Consider the following 18,216-nt stretch of genomic DNA (forward strand, 5'->3'; position numbering starts at 1 on the left):
ATTGAGAACCATTATTTACCATCGACAACAGACCAACTCTTGTTCAAGTCATTATTTTTAATATAAAACCTAAACTGTTTTCAGCGAGAATAGCGTGACATCACTAAATTCCAATTTTTACTTTTTTAATTCCCAATTCCGTACACGCCGTTTGTTTTATTGGAATCGAGTGAAATCACGGTAATCGCCTACCTACATACCTCTCAACAGCGTCCACACACAGCTTGGCCAACTCGTTGAACTTCTCGTCCAGTTTGTCCTCCATCTCTATGATTTCCTCGCACTTTCGGTAGAATTCTTCAAAGTTATGTTCCATGAGCTGCGGCTCGAAATCCGTCAACATTTTGTCCATTTTCTCCACCTTGGATTCAAACTCGGTCAACGAAGGATCTAGCTCTTCGTGGATTCGGGTCTGGAATTGCTCCATCATCAGGGCGTTCAGTGCAGCAGCTTCTTTGTTCGGTGAAATGGGTTCCTGTGTCTTTGTGTTATTTGTTTCATCCTCAAGAATAACGGTCTGTGAAGCGTTATCATCAATTCTTGGATCATATCGATTATCTGGAACATTTCGGAAAGGTTTCGGACTAGGAGTGGTTGGATAGTACCGGGTTTGTGGTTCTTGTTCCTGTGACACATTATCGACAATGTTCAGCTCACTCGAATCATTTTCTTGCAATGATGGAGGAACTGCAGCATCGCAACCTGCACGAATCTCATCGCTGAGGATAGTCTCGTTGCCAGTATTCAAACGGGCAGGAACTTCCTCGTCGGCGGCAAACATTTGATCGTTGGCACAAATGAACTTTTTCAGTGTGTATCGATTCTTGGCATAGTCCATGTTGAAGTTCGCAGCAGCAGGCGTAACCGTTGATGGTACGGCTTTCTCCTGAATTGGAATGAGATTCGGCGGACTGGGATTGACAAGGAGAGACTGTGGAATGGAAGCGCTGCTCATGCTGGTCTGATGTTGACGAACCATGGCCTTGGTTAGCGGAGGTAGCGCAGGGGTATCGACATGGACCTTTGGAACCTCCATCGTTATTCTTGTATCATCGCTGTGCGAATTCGAATATGATGGAACTGATGATGGTGCTGTGATAAAATACAAGAATATGAGTTGAAATGCTTTGATATTCATGTGGGTAAACAACAGAAACACGTGTTTGATGAACAAATCGGGATTTAAATTGCGAAAAGAATCCACGTGCTCCGGTGGAAATCGAACCCACGACTCCCGATTCGCTAAAGATATATAGGGTGTCATGCGCATGTGTGGATGTGCTCATAGTCATCCATGTTTAAGCTCGCAAAACAGTCCCATTTGTAAAAAAAATAAAAATTGAGAAAACGGTACCATCAGGGTACCAGATTCCGCTCATCTAAGGCCAGTTTCGCAGAAAAAACATCATCTGTTGAATGACTGTTAAGTCAATTTGTAATGTTTTTCCATTTTATGTTAGTTCAATCTAAGTACAATCAGATACAAATCAAGACTTATGTAGAACTTTTCATAAAAGTATGATTTTATTACATTTGGTGTGAGACAAAAGTGGTCCTAATTCCGCTCACAAACAAATTTATACCATCTTTTAAATAGACTTTTGCGGAAAAGTGCATTATTTTTGCAACTCTATGTTTTTACAATTATTTTTTTCTGTTCCGTAGGAGTGTATAATAGGGGTTAAACACACTGTGTACTAAAATCGACAGATTTTACGATTTTGACGTATTTTTTTGCGTGAGCGGTTATTGGAACACATGAAATTACCTACAGCTTTTTTGGGCCCAATAGCCGCTCAAAAAATTTCATTTTGTTTTTAAAATTTATGTTATCCGGTAAATATTGCATAAAATGGCTTTGCTCTCGTCTAATTTATATTGTCCAAAAATATCATTTTCATTTTTCATTTTGCAGCATTTGGTGGGGCAATGAGAGCGCAAGTCAGTCCAAAGCCGATGATAAGGAGGGGTAATGGCTGAATAGTCTTTGCTGACCACATAAACGCCATGGGATAGGAAAAGGGTATTTTGGTGTGGGATTAGGGTGTTGGTGCAGACTTGACGATATCAATGCTATTCAGATGCAAAATAATTTTAAGGCTCAATAGTGAATCGCATACCTTCCAAAACCAAAAAACAATAATCCACAAAATACCAAGCAAGTCATAGAAAGAAAAAGCGCCCGATTGTTTATTTTGTCAATTATAACAAACGGAAACTTCTACCCTCTCCGACTCGCCAGTCACCCCGGAAAAAATGTCCCTTCAGTTCTGGAAAATATATTATCCCCAATTAAGCCTTTAATCGAATTGTCCGCGTGGTCTTGTAGTACCCCTGCTAGGTAAGAATCAGTCATTGCCATACATATTAAATGCTAGACATGACCCCATGGATAGCATTTGCATATGTAAAAGCTTTGCTGATGTGACTTTCCTATTAGGCAATTCTCTCATCTCATGTTTGTCTTCAAAACCTTATCAAGCTTAGAAAATTGAAGTTGATAAACAATACATTACAAGGTTCGAATTCCCATAGAATGAGATCATTCATTCGCACTACAACACCATAGGAGATAATACCACATTGGCTGATTACAGTACAAATGTGAAAAATCTCCCTTTTCCCCCTATCCGCAACCCGGGGACGCGCCCTGTTGGATTTCGAAAGCCTCGGAGAATATTACAAACCTTCAATGGCATTCCCATAAACTAACCCACATTGCCCATTCAGGGGTCTGACTGGGCCTATTACCCTCCCTCAGTTTGTAATATTCTCTCCAACTTGGAATTATATTTTCCCGGCACATAAAATGACTTCGACAAATGTTCGATATACTATGCAGCGTCATAATCAGTATAACTATATCAGATGACTTGGAGATCTGATTCTTACAGAATTGTTTGCCATTGATTATACATTCAGCTATTCTAATCATTACTGCAAAGGCCATCGACCACATGCCTGAAATCAAAGCTTCCTGGAAGATATAATCCAAGCCCAGGGAATTTATATTGTCCAAAAATATCAGCACCGAAAAGAGTGTATTTATGCGTGTAAACTTGATTTTTGCAACAGTGAGCGGCTATTGGGTCATGAGCGGCTACTGGTACACTGACGGTATTTCAAGTTTGAAAACACGTTTCTATATAAAGCTTTGAAAAAATATCATAACTTGAGAAATGTATCGATTATCTCGTAACTTTCACAGATATTGCTTAGCACCTCAATAGGAGACAATAAGTGAAGTACTAGATTTGTAGTAATGAGCTGATTGTTTGTATGGTGAGAAGGTTCCCTGGGCAAAGGCACAACCTTGTGATCAGCTTGATTGGTGTCAGGTCTCGGGTATTATCTCCATCATTAGCATAATAATCAATTTACAAATCCGGTAAAGGTTTTTCCATCTTTGGAATATACGCTGTTCTTCCGTATTCTATTATTACCAAGATACTGATAGATGTGGTATTCGGGCTAGTGACATTCGGGCTAACTGTGCATTCGGGCTAGTGTCGTTCGGGCTAGTGTCATTCGGGCTAGTGTTATAGAATCCAATCTCCCACCTTTCCTCATCCTTAAGGGCGAACGGGACGGTCGAGGAAATATCCGCCATTGCTCTGTTGCTACCAGTGGTGGAAATTGATCGCGAACGTGTGCTTACGCGCTACAAAAAAAAAATGCCATCCCATCTCAAACGTTTGCTGTGCGATGTGTTCGTAACGTCTGTGGCTCACGATCGTACGACACGAACGGCAACGAGTGCATCGCATCTTTTGCAAGCGCGATGCTTTTTTATTTAAGAGGTTCGCGGCCGATATTTCTGTAATGAAATCAAATGTTGGTAAACTTTTTCGTCGTTATCATTTATTGGTATGGTACCTGATCAGTATAATCAAAAAAACACCCAACTAATTACCTTTAAGTGTACAAAAAATGGCATCAAACCAAGTGTTCTACATTGTGATCCTTCTAGCGAACCAACTGCGATTCTGCTCGTTCGACATTTTTTTTATTCTTTATTATTGTGTTTTTTAACTTAATGTTAGTTCAACACACTAAATTAATGAACGAATGAGAGAGCTGTTAAATTAATTCATACAGGTTACAATCGTGGAGAAACTTGAACAGTGTTTTGATGGTATCCGGATCGTCCCGTAGGACTTCTCCAATATTACCGATGTTGTGGAGTCGACGTTGGCCTTCGTAGATGGGACACACGCAAAGGACATGTTCAACTGTGGCTGGGATGTGGCACACTTCACACTCCTTGCGGAACGGACCACCTCCCATGTTGTGTGATAGAAGTGTGTGCCCGGTTCGCAATCGAGAGATTACTCTCTGGTCTTTGAGCAATGGCAAATCAGTCCATGGTTCAACCGTGTCTTTTATTTTCCGCAGGAAAGCAGTTCTTGATTGGCTCCATAGGTTACCCCAGTACTGACGGCAGCTGGATTTGATCCATCGTTTAAGATCCATGAGCGGGATGCTGTCAGTGTGTCGTTCACGGGCGTGACCGGAGCCAGCGAGATGATCGGCTTTTTCATTTCCCGGAACACCGCAGTGTCCAGGGATCCACGTGAACACGGTATCAGCTGGAGCGTTCATAAGTATACCCTGGATCCAGGGGTGTGTCGGTGTATCAGATTGAAGCGCCGATATGACGCTCGCAGAATCGGTCAGAACCAGTATCGGGCGGTCAGATGGCGTGATAGCAGCGATGAAGGCTGCTGCTGCTTCAACAGAGAAAACTGAGCACTGTGGAGGAAGACTCATGCTGACCGGCGGGAAGTCGCCTGATACACCTATCCCAACTCCAAGATGGGAGAGCGATCCATCAGAAAACCGGTGAGCAAAGTTTGGGTAGGAGACACGCAAAAGTTCAGCGACCGACCTTCGTAGAGCAGCAGAGTTACAGCCGGCGGAGAAACGATTTTTTATCCGATTGTCAATTTTCGGCGGTACGGAATGCCAACTCCTGTCTCCAAGCCAGTGGAGCTTTGCAACTGGAGGGAGATCCATGTTGGCTACTGTGTTTAGAGCTCTGTTCCCCTCGATGAGAAGAAAGACCCTGTCATCGCTCGTGTTCTTGCTGGAGAAGGTCGCACTCTTGATGCGTTCGGTCACTTCAGATTTTAAGCAAAAGCATAATAATGATATTGAGGGAAAACTCATTTGTTTACATTTTGGCTCTTCCGCCCTTTTCACATGTTCGTCTAGAATTATAAATCTTTTCATCTTATCAGATAGAAGGATGTTGAAATATTGTAAATGTCATTTCGAACTGTCAAAAAACCGCACCGCAGAGCCACACGGAGCGCGCAGAGATTTTCACCCGGGTGAAAACACTCTAGTGAATTTCACTTTGAACGGCCCGTGCGGCGCTGCGGTGCAGTTTTTTGACAGTTCGAAATGACATTTACAATATTTCAACATCCTTCTATCTCAGAGGTTCCCAAACTTTTTGCTACCGCGGCGCCTTTTGAAATTTTCAAAATTTTCGCGGCGCACCAACAACTTTTTACAAAGAATTTTAATAATTTGAACACCTGCACTGCCCCCACTCGCATAACAGTCCCATTTGACTTTTCATCACTTTTGAGTTAACGTTATGAATAGTCATCATTTTTTATGTACTTCCAAAAACAATAATAAAAATTACGAATTTTTATGTCAATCCGTGAAAAAATACCAAGTTATGAGCGTCCCATATCAAAAGTACCCGCATAACAGTCCCATCATGGATTTTTGTGTTACGTAACACAAAACTGAACAACTTTGTAATGATTGTAATATTTTTTACAGTTATATATTCATGTGCTAAGCAATCTGTGAAAGTTTCGAGATGATCAAAATATTTTTCAAAGTTCGGCGATTTTCCAAAGTTTTATATGGAAACAAGTTTTCAAACTTCAAATGCCGTTTTCTCAATTCCTACTTTTTGCAAATGGGACTGTTATGCGAGTGGGGGCAGTGCAGTTCAAAATTACAAATATAAATCGCAAAAAAACCTTCAATGTCATGCTTTTTTATAATAAAAAAAAGAAAAATTGCTTAAAGATTCGCAGAATTTAACACAAATTTTAGATTTCTGAAGGATTGCATTGAAAAACTTTTAATTTTTAAATAAAGTACCTAGATTGCCAAATTTAAGGGAAAATGGATATAAAAATGAATTGTTCAGAACCTGTCAGAACGGCTGACAGTGACGGTGAAGGGTCATGTTTTTGTATTCGGTACTTAAAAAACTCAACTCAACAACTCAAAAAAAGCGGTTTCAGATTGACACTAAAAATATCGCAGATTTTTCACGATAAAGCACTGTTTGCAGTTCAGAAGGAATTTCTCAGCCTATCTTGATCCATGGGAAATTCCTTGCCTGAATCGCTCAAGAAACCGGTTTTTCTTCGATCGCAGTACGCAGTAGCGAAGAAATGACAGTTCAAATGGCAGTCACCGAAGAGAGTTTCTGCCAGGAATCACTCAAGAAGTTTCTTGAGCGATTCCTTTCGAACTCGAAACTGCGCTTAAGGGGCTAAACCAGTCTATAGGAGGAAATCTTAATCATAGAGACAAACTAACAAGTTATGATAGTGATGTAAGTAAAAATATCGTCCCGAAATGTTTGACACAGTACGAAGACCTGGAGATTGACAGTACTTATAGATGATAGTATTATGGAAAGAACTTCAAAACAGTTTCTGGAAATTCCTACTTTGAATTACAAGCTATTGATAAAATCGAAAACTAAGCCGAATCACAAAAAGTCCAACAATTTGAGTGTTGGCGGATTATGCACAGCGAGAGAGAATAAAAGAACAACGTCTGTTGTCTGGAAGAAACGCGTACGAACTAACTTTATTCATCTTTAGTTTACATTGGTTTGTGTGCCGTAAGCTACACTGGAGTAAATAGTGTTAATAACTTTATTTGTTGCCAACACAGTTGTGCTGACACTCCTCCTCAACCGATAGAAGTTTTGACACCAAGTGATTCGCGGTGCCGCTCCAATTTGATCCTGTCCAATGGCTTGGTCATGATGTCCGCGACCATTTTATCCGTCGGCAGGTAACGGAGATCGATGACTCCCCGTTGACGTAGATCTTTCGTGAATTCGTGTTTAGTGTCGATATGTTTAGATCGACGCTCGATGCGGTCCGACTCCACCATTTTTATACAGGACTGATTGTCCTCCCACACGACTATGGGTTCCGAGTTATCCTCTGCCAGATCCTTGAGGAGCTTCTTCATCCACAGTACTTCCTGGCAGCCTTCCGATAGGGCTACGAACTCGGCCTCAGTGGAAGAGAGGGCAACGCAGTTCTGTTTCCGTGTGGCCCAGCTTACTACGCCGCCGCCGAACTTGATGATTTGGCCAGAATTCGATTTCCGGTCGCTTTCGTTGCCGGCCCAGTCCGCATCGACGAAGCATTCGAGGCCTTCAGATCCGCCGCCTAGATGGAGCCGCAAGTTTTTCGTCCCCTTTAAGTACCTCAGCATACGTTTAGCTTCGGTCCAGTCACGATCGGTGGGGTTTGAGACCTTCCTGCATAGTAGAGAAGTCCCGACGCTGATGTCCGGCCTGGTATTGACCGCCACATACAACAAACTGCCTACCAATGAACGATAGGATTCGTTCGTTGGCAGGGCTGTCTCCTCCTTTTGTTTTATGTACCCGGGGTCAAGCGGTACCTTCGAGGGTTTTGCATCTCCGTGTCCAAATCTTCCCAGCAGCTTCTCGATGTAGCTTTCTTGGCACATGGTGTAGTGCCCGTCGACTTTTTCGATATGGATTCCGAGGAACTGACGAAGGTCTCCTAGGGAGTACAGCTTGAAATGTTGTCCCAACTTGGCTCGAATCTCCTCGAACTCCTGCTCTGAGTGGCAGAAGACGACCATATCGTCTACGTAAATCACTATGAAGCACATCTTACCGTCCTTGTTTCTTCGCACGTAGAGGCACGAATCCGCTTTGCCGGGCTCGAATCCCATCTGTTTGAAAATGCCATCGATTTTTGCATTCCAAACCCGCGCGGATTGTTTCAAGCCGTAGAGACAGCGTTTCAGCCGACAGGCCAGATTATCATCCGACCGAAATCCGGGAGGCTGCTTCATAAAGATGTCTTCTTCGAGGCTGGCATAGAGATAGGCGCACTTGATATCCAGGTGTTTGGCAATCATCCCGTCACGACTCGCGATTGTCAACAGTGTACGAAGAGTTGTTTGCTTTACTACAGGGGCAAACACCTCGTCGTAGTCTGTACCATAGCGTTGAGAGAACCCTTGTGCGACCAACCTCGCTTTGTGCCGCACTATTTGGCCGTTCTCGTCCTCCTTCTGTTTAAAAGTCCATTTGCAGCCAATGGCCTTTCTGCCAGGAGGAAGCTGCACCAGTTCCCACGTCTGGTTCTCTGCAAGGGCTGTAATCTCCTCCTCCATCGCCGCCTGCCAAATGGCTTTTTCCGGTCGCTGGATCGCTTCTTCGAATGATCGAGGTTCACTGACGAAATGTTTGGTCACACTGGTCATCTGGTCGAAACGTTGCGGTGGAATGCCCTTAGTGACTCGTTCGGACCTCCTCGGTTCGCTTTCACGATGGGCCGTTTCAACGGGGCCTTCAATACCGTGCTCGGCGTCGCTGTCACTGAAACCTTCAAAATCTTCCTCGGAGGTGGAGCTGTCGATTTGTGCGGAGCGGAAAGTGTCTTCCGCCTCTGCTTCCGGTTCGTTGAACACATCGCTTCCGGAACCTTCTTGTATTCCTGGCTCTACACGTACTTCGACGACGGGATCGCTCTTCTTCTGGATCAAATCAAATACTATTGTCTCTTCCGGGCCGGGGACAGATACTGGCTTCACTAGTGGTTTCTGCTTCCGGTTAGCCCCATCAGCTCCTACTTCCGATGCGCTTTCAATGAAGCGAACGTCACGGCTTACGATGACCTTCTTCGTGGATCTATCCAAAAACCGGTAAGCTTTGTGCTCTAGTGAGTAGCCTACGAAAACGAGCTCCTTAGCAGTGGGTGCCAGCTTCTTGCGCTTTTCTTTCGGGATATGTACCCACGCACTGCATCCAAAAACCCTCAGGTTTTTCACGTCCGGTTTGGAATCGTACCAGATCTCATATGGTGATAACTTAACAGGCTTCGTCGGGAGGATGTTTTGGAGAAATACGGCCGTGTTTAGTGCCTCCGCCCAATAGCACTCCGGCAGATTGGCGTCGAACAAGAGGCAGCGGACCATTTCAACAAGGTAACGGTTCTTACGTTCCGCTACCCCGTTTTGTTGCGGACTGTAGCCCGCCGTGTACTGCGGCTGTATTCCCTCCTTCCTGTAGAATTCACGCAACTTCTCCCCGGTGAACTCTCCGCCTTGATCCGAACGTATTATTCTGGGCTTCCGACCGAACCGATTTTGCGCCATTGCCACGTATTCCCGGATTTTGGCTGCTACTTCTGACTTGCGTTTGAGTAGGTACACCACGCAGTAGCGGGAGTGATCGTCAATCATAGACATGAAATAACGATATCCGCTGACTGATGGCACTTCAACCGGGCCGCAGACGTCCGTGTGCACAATGTCCATCGTCGTTTTTGTGCATGTTGACGATTCCTTGGGGAACGGGGTCCGCGAGCTCTTCCCCTTCAGGCAACAGTCGCAAGGCTCATCGATGCCACAATCAAACATTTCCAAACCGCTTACCAGGTCGTTCTTTTTCATCCGGATAATCGCTGCCGGGTCCCTGTGCCCGAACCTTCTATGCCAGACGTGCGGGCAGTCTTTGTTGTGATGACCGCTAACAGATAACGCCACCTCCTCCGGTTGCTTTAGCTGGTACAGTCCATGCTTCAACGTTGCCACGGCCACCGTCGTTCCGTCGCGCGTGATTCGGCACCCACGAGCATCAAAAATCACTTCGGCATTTTTCTGCACTATCGCCGGCACCGACAACAAGTTCATGGCAAGGTCAGGTGTGTAAAGTGCGACACTTATGTTCATTTGTCTTGGTAGTCCGTTTTCATCACAACACTCGATCGTGCCACACCAGTGGCCTTCCACTATCGTCAATTTTCCGTCGGCTAGCTTCACATATTTAATGTCACAACTGTTCAGTTCACTAAAGAAGCTCCGATCGGCAACTGTGTGGCTAGTCGCACCAGAGTCCACAACCCACGGCTTCGAGCCGTCGGAATTAGCACACGCGCCGGCCGCGAAAGCAAACGAAACACAATCTTCTCTTTTCTTCGGGGGTTGTTTTCCTTTCGGCTTCGGGTCACCGTCCGAATCACGAGCGCGCTGCGGGCACTCAAACTGCTTATGGCCCTCCTTTTTGCACCGGTGACAAATCAGAGGCTTCTTCTTCTTGCTGCTTCGGCCTTGTACCCCAGCAACCTTCAAGACTTGGTCGTTTCCGGATGCGCCTTGATGTTTCATCACCTCGTCCAGGAGCTTTCGCTTTACGAGTTCCAGGGTGAGATCCGCGTCGGACCGGCTCTCAAGGGCGGTCGTCAGGGTATCGTAGGAACTCGGCAAACTCCTTAAAATCATCGCGACTTGAAGATTCTCTGCCAGTCCCTGTCCTGCGTTCCTCAGCCGTTCAAACAACTCCTCCATGGCAAAGATGTGCTCTGCCATATCTTCACCATCCGCGAAACGCTTATCGCAGATCTGCTTCAAAAGCGAAACTTTTGAGGTTAGAGTTGATTTTTGGTGGTGATTCTGGATCGCGATCCAGGCCGCCTTCGCTGTTGGAGCCGCACGGATCAGCCCGTGCTGGTTGTCCTCGATGAGCAGGCCAATGGTTGCCCGGGCCTTCGCATCCAGCGCAATCCAGGCATCGTCGGATTCTCCTGCCTTTTTAACGCCGGGATCGACGCAACGCCACAGGTCCTCACGGATAAGGAGAAGTTCCACCTTAAATTTCCAGGTGGGATAGTTGTTATTATTCAACTTTTGGAGGCTGAACCGATTGCCATCCATTTCCGTGCGAACAACTTTCGATATTTGGCAAAAAACGAACGATTTTCGCAAAAAACCGACAAAATTTCAAAATGGCGTCAAATTTTCTTCCGTCCCGATACTCTCTACCACGCACAGGCCCATAACCTGTTGGCGGATTATGCACAGCGAGAGAGAATAAAAGAACAACGTCTGTTGTCTGGAAGAAACGCGTACGAACTAACTTTATTCATCTTTAGTTTACATTGGTTTGTGTGCCGTAAGCTACACTGGAGTAAATCGTGTTAATAACTTTATTTGTTGCCAACACAGTTGTGCTGACATTGAGAGACCTACGAAAATTTTCAAAATTTCGGATGTATAAAAAATTTGTAAAAATCTAAATGTTTCATGAGGACATACTAAATTCCGGAAAACATTCGTAGACTGGAATATTTACTATTTAATTGGAAATTTTTGAAGAGGGAAAACCCCTTTGAATGACTTTCACTCAGCGAAAAAAACTAGCAAAGTTCATCGAAATACCTTATGAAAATTTGCTATAACTAATTCTTATGGATGACATAAGAATACCTTATGAAAATTGATCGTGCTTGCTATGACAAATTTCATAAGATAGACTTATGAAAAGAACAAAAAAATCTTAAAATGATGCAGACTGGATTCGATCCATGAACGTCGGGATCACCGAGCCCGTAACTTATCCACACGGCTACCGACGCTTGAGAATTCAATGTTGCTAAACATGAATAAAAGCCAAGCTGTGAGACGATTTTACGTCATAGAGTGACCTTATGAAATTCATTTGAATCATTATGAATTATTTAAAGGCCGTTTCATAAGTTGGGCCTTATGGAAATCTTAAGGTTATTTGGCTGAGTGTTCTTTTGAAGTCTTCCACAAAAAAAGCCAAAACATTGGTATCGAATACAAAAAAGGGTTTGATTTGACACTAGTTTTACAAAACAATACAAAAACAGCTAAAAATTCTGCCTTCAATAATAAGAGTTTGTTCTTTGTGTTTTTTCCCAAGAGCCTGCGGCGCACCTGAGAGCAGAGATGGCATGCTCCTCAGAGCGCTAAGTGAGAAGATAAAAAAATACGCATTACACACAGCCTCAAAGATGAGAAAGAGTGCGTGTAAAGAATTATCTTCTGCGTGGTCCGACTGTACGCGCTCGGCATCGTTGTCTCATCGCGCAGGACGGTGAGCGCAGGAAAGTAAGAGAAAGTACAGTCCAACACACAGCTCACATCGCAGCGCTGCGCTACTCTGTACTGCCGAGAGCCTACAACTTGCAGCTCAGACAGCGCAGATGTGTAGCACATTCCTAGAAATGAGCGAAGCTCACGTAGAAAAAGTTTGAGCTCTGCGACGGCTCGCGCAGCTCGTGTGGCAACTTACACATACGCACACTCACGCAAAGTTTTACGGCTGAGCGATGGTGTTTGTTGCCGGTCCACATTCGTAGAAAAACAGAGCGGCGCACATTTTATTGAAGATGTGTACGCAGAGCTGTTTATCAGTGTATCTATGCCATCTCTGCCTGAGAGATGTTCACGGCGCACCAGGGCGCCGCGGCGCCCAGTTTGGGAAGCACTGTTATATCTGATAAGATGAAAAGATTTATAATTTATGATGTGCTTGATGGTGTAAATCCAAAGAGCAGAATTTTCATGCGCTCAGTGCGGACAAGCCTGCTTCTCACCATACAAAAAATCAGCTCATTACTACAAATCTAGTACTTCACTGATTGTATCCTATACACGGTCAGAAAATTCACTCATTTTGGAGCTAAAGTGGGACAACTCAAAATTGAGTAAATTTTATTTCCAGCGATAGCGCCGGCCCAAGTGCGAAAATCTCATCAGTTTAAGTTGTATAATATTCTTGCTGATGTGAAGAATATTATACGGTTTAAACTGTTTTGATTCTTGCACTTGGGCCAATGCTATCGATGGAAATGCATTTTTTGAGCTGTTCCAGTTTAGCTCCGTTTTGTGTGAATCTTACTCATTTTAGAGTAACTTTTTCTTAGCGTGTACATAATAGGACAGATCGGTGAAGTACTAGATTTGTAGTAATGAGCTGAATTTTAGTATGGTGAGAAGGTCAATTCTCCGTTTCTGCAGTGAAATGGCGCAAAAAGCGTGGGTATTATGATTCCTTGCCTAATTTAATGCTGTTTGAGCAAAACTTTGGGCAACAGTGTTGTTGTTTTCTCCATTTCTTGCAATATAAACAACATAGTTATTCAAAGTTTTGCTCAAACAGCATCAAATTAGGCAAGGAATCATAATACCCACGCTTTTTGCACCATTTCATTTCAGAAACGGAGAATTGACCTTCTCACCATACTAAAATTCAGCTCATTACTACAAATCTAGTACTACACCGAACGTGCCCCATTGTGAAAAATATTACATGTGCTACAACATTGTTCAGTTTTGTGTTACAGCGTATAAAATCCATAATAAGACTGTTATGCGGGTACTTTCCATATGGGACGATCATGATTTGGTATTTTTTTTCACACATTGACGTAAAAATCCGCAATTTTCATTATAGTTATTGGAAGTTTCTTAAAAATGATGACTATTTATAATGTTAACTCAAGTGATGAAAATGGGGCACGTTCGGTGTAGTACTAGATTTGTAGTAATGAGCTGAATTTTAGTATGGTGAGAAGGTCAATTCTCCGTTTCTGCAATGAAATGGTGCAAAAAGCGTGGGTATTATGATTCCTTGCCTAATTTTATGCTGTTTGAATAAAACTTTGGATAACTATGTTGTTTATGTTGCAAGAAATGGAGAAAACAACAACACTGTTGCCCAAAGTTTTGCTCAAACAGCACCAAATTAGGCAAGGAATCATAATACCCACGCTTTTTGCACCATTTCATTGCAGAAACGGAGAATTGACCTTCTCACCATACTAAAATTCAGCTCATTACTACAAATCTAGTACTTCACCGATCTGTCCTATTCAAATGGGACTGATATGCGAGTGGGGGCAGTACAGACGGATCAATACTACAACTGATGAAGAAGCGCCACTTACCTTTCTCCCTTTCATGTTCAAGCAGAGCGGTAACTCCCGGTTGAAGACCCGTCGGAAGATGCTGCTTCTTGTAGTCGCGCCGTAGAAATACACCGTTGCCGTCACCTTTCGGATCAACTTCCAAAAGTGGTACGCGTTGCTGCTTGGCCGAAAAAGTTCGCTCACCTGCTTGCGGCGGTTTACTTTGTGCTTCTTCCGTATACGTTGCATCCAGTGGACGCTTCTTGTTCTTAACGTTCTCGAGTGGAGTCGATTTGGCAAACAACCGCTTGGCAATCGGAATCGGGTGCTTCGGCATTGTCTCCGCCGTCGTCGGCACAGCAATGGAAGAAATGTTCAAATTATGGAACGTGTTTCCCATCTCGGCGGGTTCGGCCTCCGAGTCGGACGACAGGTCGATGATCAATGTGGGCTTCTTTGAACGTGGAAGCGACTTTCGCCGCATGATCGGTTCGGAGGGTTTTGAAAGGGTCTTTGTGTTGGCTTTTTTCGCAGCACTCTTTGCGTTTTTGTTACGGAGTGATTGATTGGTGGCGTCCTTGGCTACCTTGGTTACCGACGAGTTCTCGTTGTTGGCTTTTGGTTTTCTCTTACTGGTGGAGTTGGCACCTTTGCGATTTGCTTGCTTTTTAGCCGACTTTCGATTGCCTCCGGAATCAATAAATTCATAAGGATTGTCTGCAGCCGGTTCACGCTTGAAGAACTTCTTCGACGAACGGTCAACCATCTGATTTATTTTACGAATGTTCTTTTCAAGTTTATTGTCCAAAACCTTCTGTTGAGCAATACCAAAAATTCCGTTGTTGTCAATGTAAGCTCGCAAGGACTCTTCAAACTCTTCGCTTGACATCATATCCGTTGCGGTTGATTCGTTCAGCGCATTGGAAGGACCCTGGATGTTTTCAGCGGAAGGCCCAACAACCAATGGCTTCACGTCCAATGTTTGAATCGGTTTCACAGTATTGACCAGCTTCTTTTCGACGTACTTGTTGCGTTGCAGCTGCGAGTCGACACTTTCGTTCAGGGTATCCTGTACCGTTTGCTTGAACAATTTTCGTCTCTTTCCCTCATTTATCTGCGGATCACCCGATTCGTCGCCATGATTACGTTTCTCCGGGGTACTTTGCTTCAGAGAGCGACTCATTTTTTTCTGTTGGCACTCTTGCTGTAGCGATTCGAACACCCGCAAGCGTTGAACGTCCTGAAGAACCACTCGTACATCGGACATCGATCGACGTGGTTCTAGATTTTCCTTGTTGCTCTCGACCGAACTGGTTTGGTCCAGCATTTGGCAGCGCATGTTTCGATGCTGTTCGATTGCATCAAGATTATCCCGGAGACGCGGAGAGTGATCAAAGTTGTGACTGTTGGCCGGTCCCGACGCAACAGACTCCAACAGGGACACATTCAACAAGCCTTCGATGCTGGTAGTGTTTGGTTGTTCGGAATCGTTCTCACGACCCTCATTTGACCGTACCTCCGGAATGACCTCTTTGACAAGGTAATCACAGTCAAAGGAAGATGATATGATCAATGTCAGGGAACCCTTTGGATCGACCTTCAAAACGTCCGGTTCGACTATGATGTTGTTGTACTCGATGGTGATCAGATTTTTATCGTTTCTGTAAGGTATTGAAGAGAAATCAAGAATCAAACCAACAAGCTGTAAACATTGAATTACAACCAGAGATGGGGATTATTCATTTGCAACCAGTTACATTCACTTGTGTTCGGACGACTTAGAAACTGAATTTCCACAGCAGTGTTTTTATGTGTACAGCAGCTTGAAACTAAATTTATTAAAATTACTCACTATTTTTACTATTTAATCATTTCTCAACTTACATTTCGCCCCCTTAATGCTAGAACTAGGTAACTCGTTTTGGAAAGTACGGGTAAAAATGGCTGGTAAAACTAATCCTGCTATAAAACAAACACTTTGTTGGTCTTAAATGAAGCATCATTATGTGTTTTTGTAGTTTCAATCGACAAACTTATGTTTATTGTGGTGAACGTTCAGATGTAAACAAATTGCTCGCGATTTCGCAAAACCAGTTACCTAGTTCTAGCATTAAGGGGACGATTTTATAGTTTCCTAATTAATCATATTTTGCTTGTTACAGGTTACAGGCTTGCCGGACTCTGCCATCAACTCCTGGGTACACTTCAATCACTACGCCACGCGTCCAGCTCTTCCTCATCCCTTCATCCGCTATGTACACCAGATCGCCCTGGCTGATGGGCTGGGTCTCTCCGTGCCACCTGGTCCGTTGATTGATCGCTGGCACGTACTCCGCTATCCACCGCTTCCACAGACGATCTGCCAGTGCCTGCGAACGCTTGTGTAGGTCCCGGAGCGCTTCGCCTTCATTTGTAGTCGAAATACGATCTGCCGCCAACACTGGACCTTTCACGAAGTGGTTCGGCGTCAACGCTTCGCTAGCCTCCGGACCTAGCCCGGCGTACGTTAAAGGGCGCGAATTATCCAGGTCCTCCGCTTCTGCCAACGTGATCAGCAGCACTTCATCCGTCAACCTTCTTCCGTCTTGGAGCACCGCCAGTGCTGCTTTCACAGACCGGACCAGCCGCTCCCAAACGCCTCCCATGTGGGGCGCGCTCGGCGGGCTGAAATTCCATCTTGTCCTCGCATCAGTCATAGCTTCTGTTGAAATCAGGCACGTGATATTGGAGATAGGCACTGTCGCTGGAAGGTGGCAGCAGCTCGTCCTCTCTGGAGCCACCATATGTTGACGACGGGGCACATACCGTTGCGAAGGGGGACGGTATTCGATTCCGCGTGTGCCGATCAACAGGCAAGAAAAACGCACTGAATAAACTGTCGACGACCGAAACTACTTACTGATACTCGGAGGATTGAGTGGTAGATAATTAAAATCGATTGGTCCAAATCGAATATGGGAGCAATCAACTGGCCTTCCTAGATCCGGTCAAATTCTTTCGCATTCGAAGACGTGACTTAGTCGGATGAGGAAAAGTTGATCGCAATGCATTTATATTTTTTCTAGACTCATGCCACGTGGCGTACCAGAGTGAGAAAATAAATGCTTGCCCACACTTGAATCGGTGTCAAACTGGCCTTTTCAGACTCTTGCCAAAGTTACTCGCATTCGGAACCGTAGCGTGCCAGAGTGGAAAAAGTTTGATCGATTCAGTATGATTTAGACTCCTCGATTCTAAATACTAAGGGTCTGTGTCAATTGGTGAATTAAAATTAATTTTCACTTAAATTTGACAGTTCAACACTCAAACTTGACACTTTTCCTAAGGAAATAATTATCGAACTGTCAAGTTTAAGTGAAAATTAATTTTAATTCATCAATTGACACAGACCCTAAGTAACTCTTTTCAAAGACTTAAATTTTCCAATCAAGCTCCAGCCAACTCCTTTCGCATTCGAAGGCTTGGGTAATAGGAGGGATTAGAAAAGATTAAGCTTCTCAAAGTGCTTGGTAAGAAGGATTTCGAGTAGCAAGTGAATGAGCGTTCTGTAGCTTGTGACGTACAAGGCAAAACTGCTACCGTCTTTATTGTTCGATCGCCTTTTATACTCTCGTCCAGACATTATTCGCACCCTCTTTTTACATGTCTTTTCCTGATTCCTACGTAAAGCATAATTATTATATGTGTATCGTCCAGAAACTATGCTCACCCTCTTTACATCATTAATTAACTCATGATTCATCAAAATTCTAACTTGTATACATACAATCCTGCAATGAATCTTTCCAACAAGTTTTGCTAACAAGTTTTGCTAACAAATAATTAATCCCTGATCAAAACCTTTTCTGGTACTTTGACCATTACAATACATTGGGGTTGTGTTCTTGACTTTACGTTAGTTGTGAGCATAGATAATTGATTACAATTTTATATCCTATCGGTGCATGTCTGGAACTAACAATTACAAATGGCGTAGCTTGTATTCTAGTTTAATGAATTTCACAATATTGCGTAATTATAAATGATGCTTAAGTGTAAGTGGTTAGTTCTATCCGATTGCGCAACATTAAATCCGATGGTGAAATTCCATACCGTGCTTGCGCATTTATGCTGTGAAACCGTGAACATACTTGAATATGATATCGTTTCTAATATGAATTAGAATGATTCATCCCCATGCATGCTATGAGTATGCGTTCCGGGCTAATCGATTACTACGCACGCGCGGTTTGTTCCGTTC

At 43.9% G+C, this 18,216-nt stretch overlaps 1 protein-coding gene across 1 annotated transcript in view; it reads right to left on the bottom strand.

The window, feature by feature from the left end:
* Positions 1 to 18,216, bottom strand: part of LOC109432806 (uncharacterized) — a 44,307-nt gene that overhangs the window by 412 nt on the left and 25,679 nt on the right. The window contains exons 5-6 of the mRNA XM_029871573.2: positions 14,016 to 15,637; positions 201 to 1,092 (exon numbers count right to left, since the gene is read on the bottom strand). Of these exons, the coding sequence (XP_029727433.1) occupies positions 201 to 1,092; positions 14,016 to 15,637 (2,514 nt within the window). The remainder of the gene's footprint in view (positions 1 to 200; positions 1,093 to 14,015; positions 15,638 to 18,216) is intronic.

Source organism: Aedes albopictus, chromosome 2, assembly GCF_035046485.1.
Source record: "Aedes albopictus strain Foshan chromosome 2, AalbF5, whole genome shotgun sequence".
Taxonomy (NCBI): domain Eukaryota; kingdom Metazoa; phylum Arthropoda; class Insecta; order Diptera; family Culicidae; genus Aedes; species Aedes albopictus.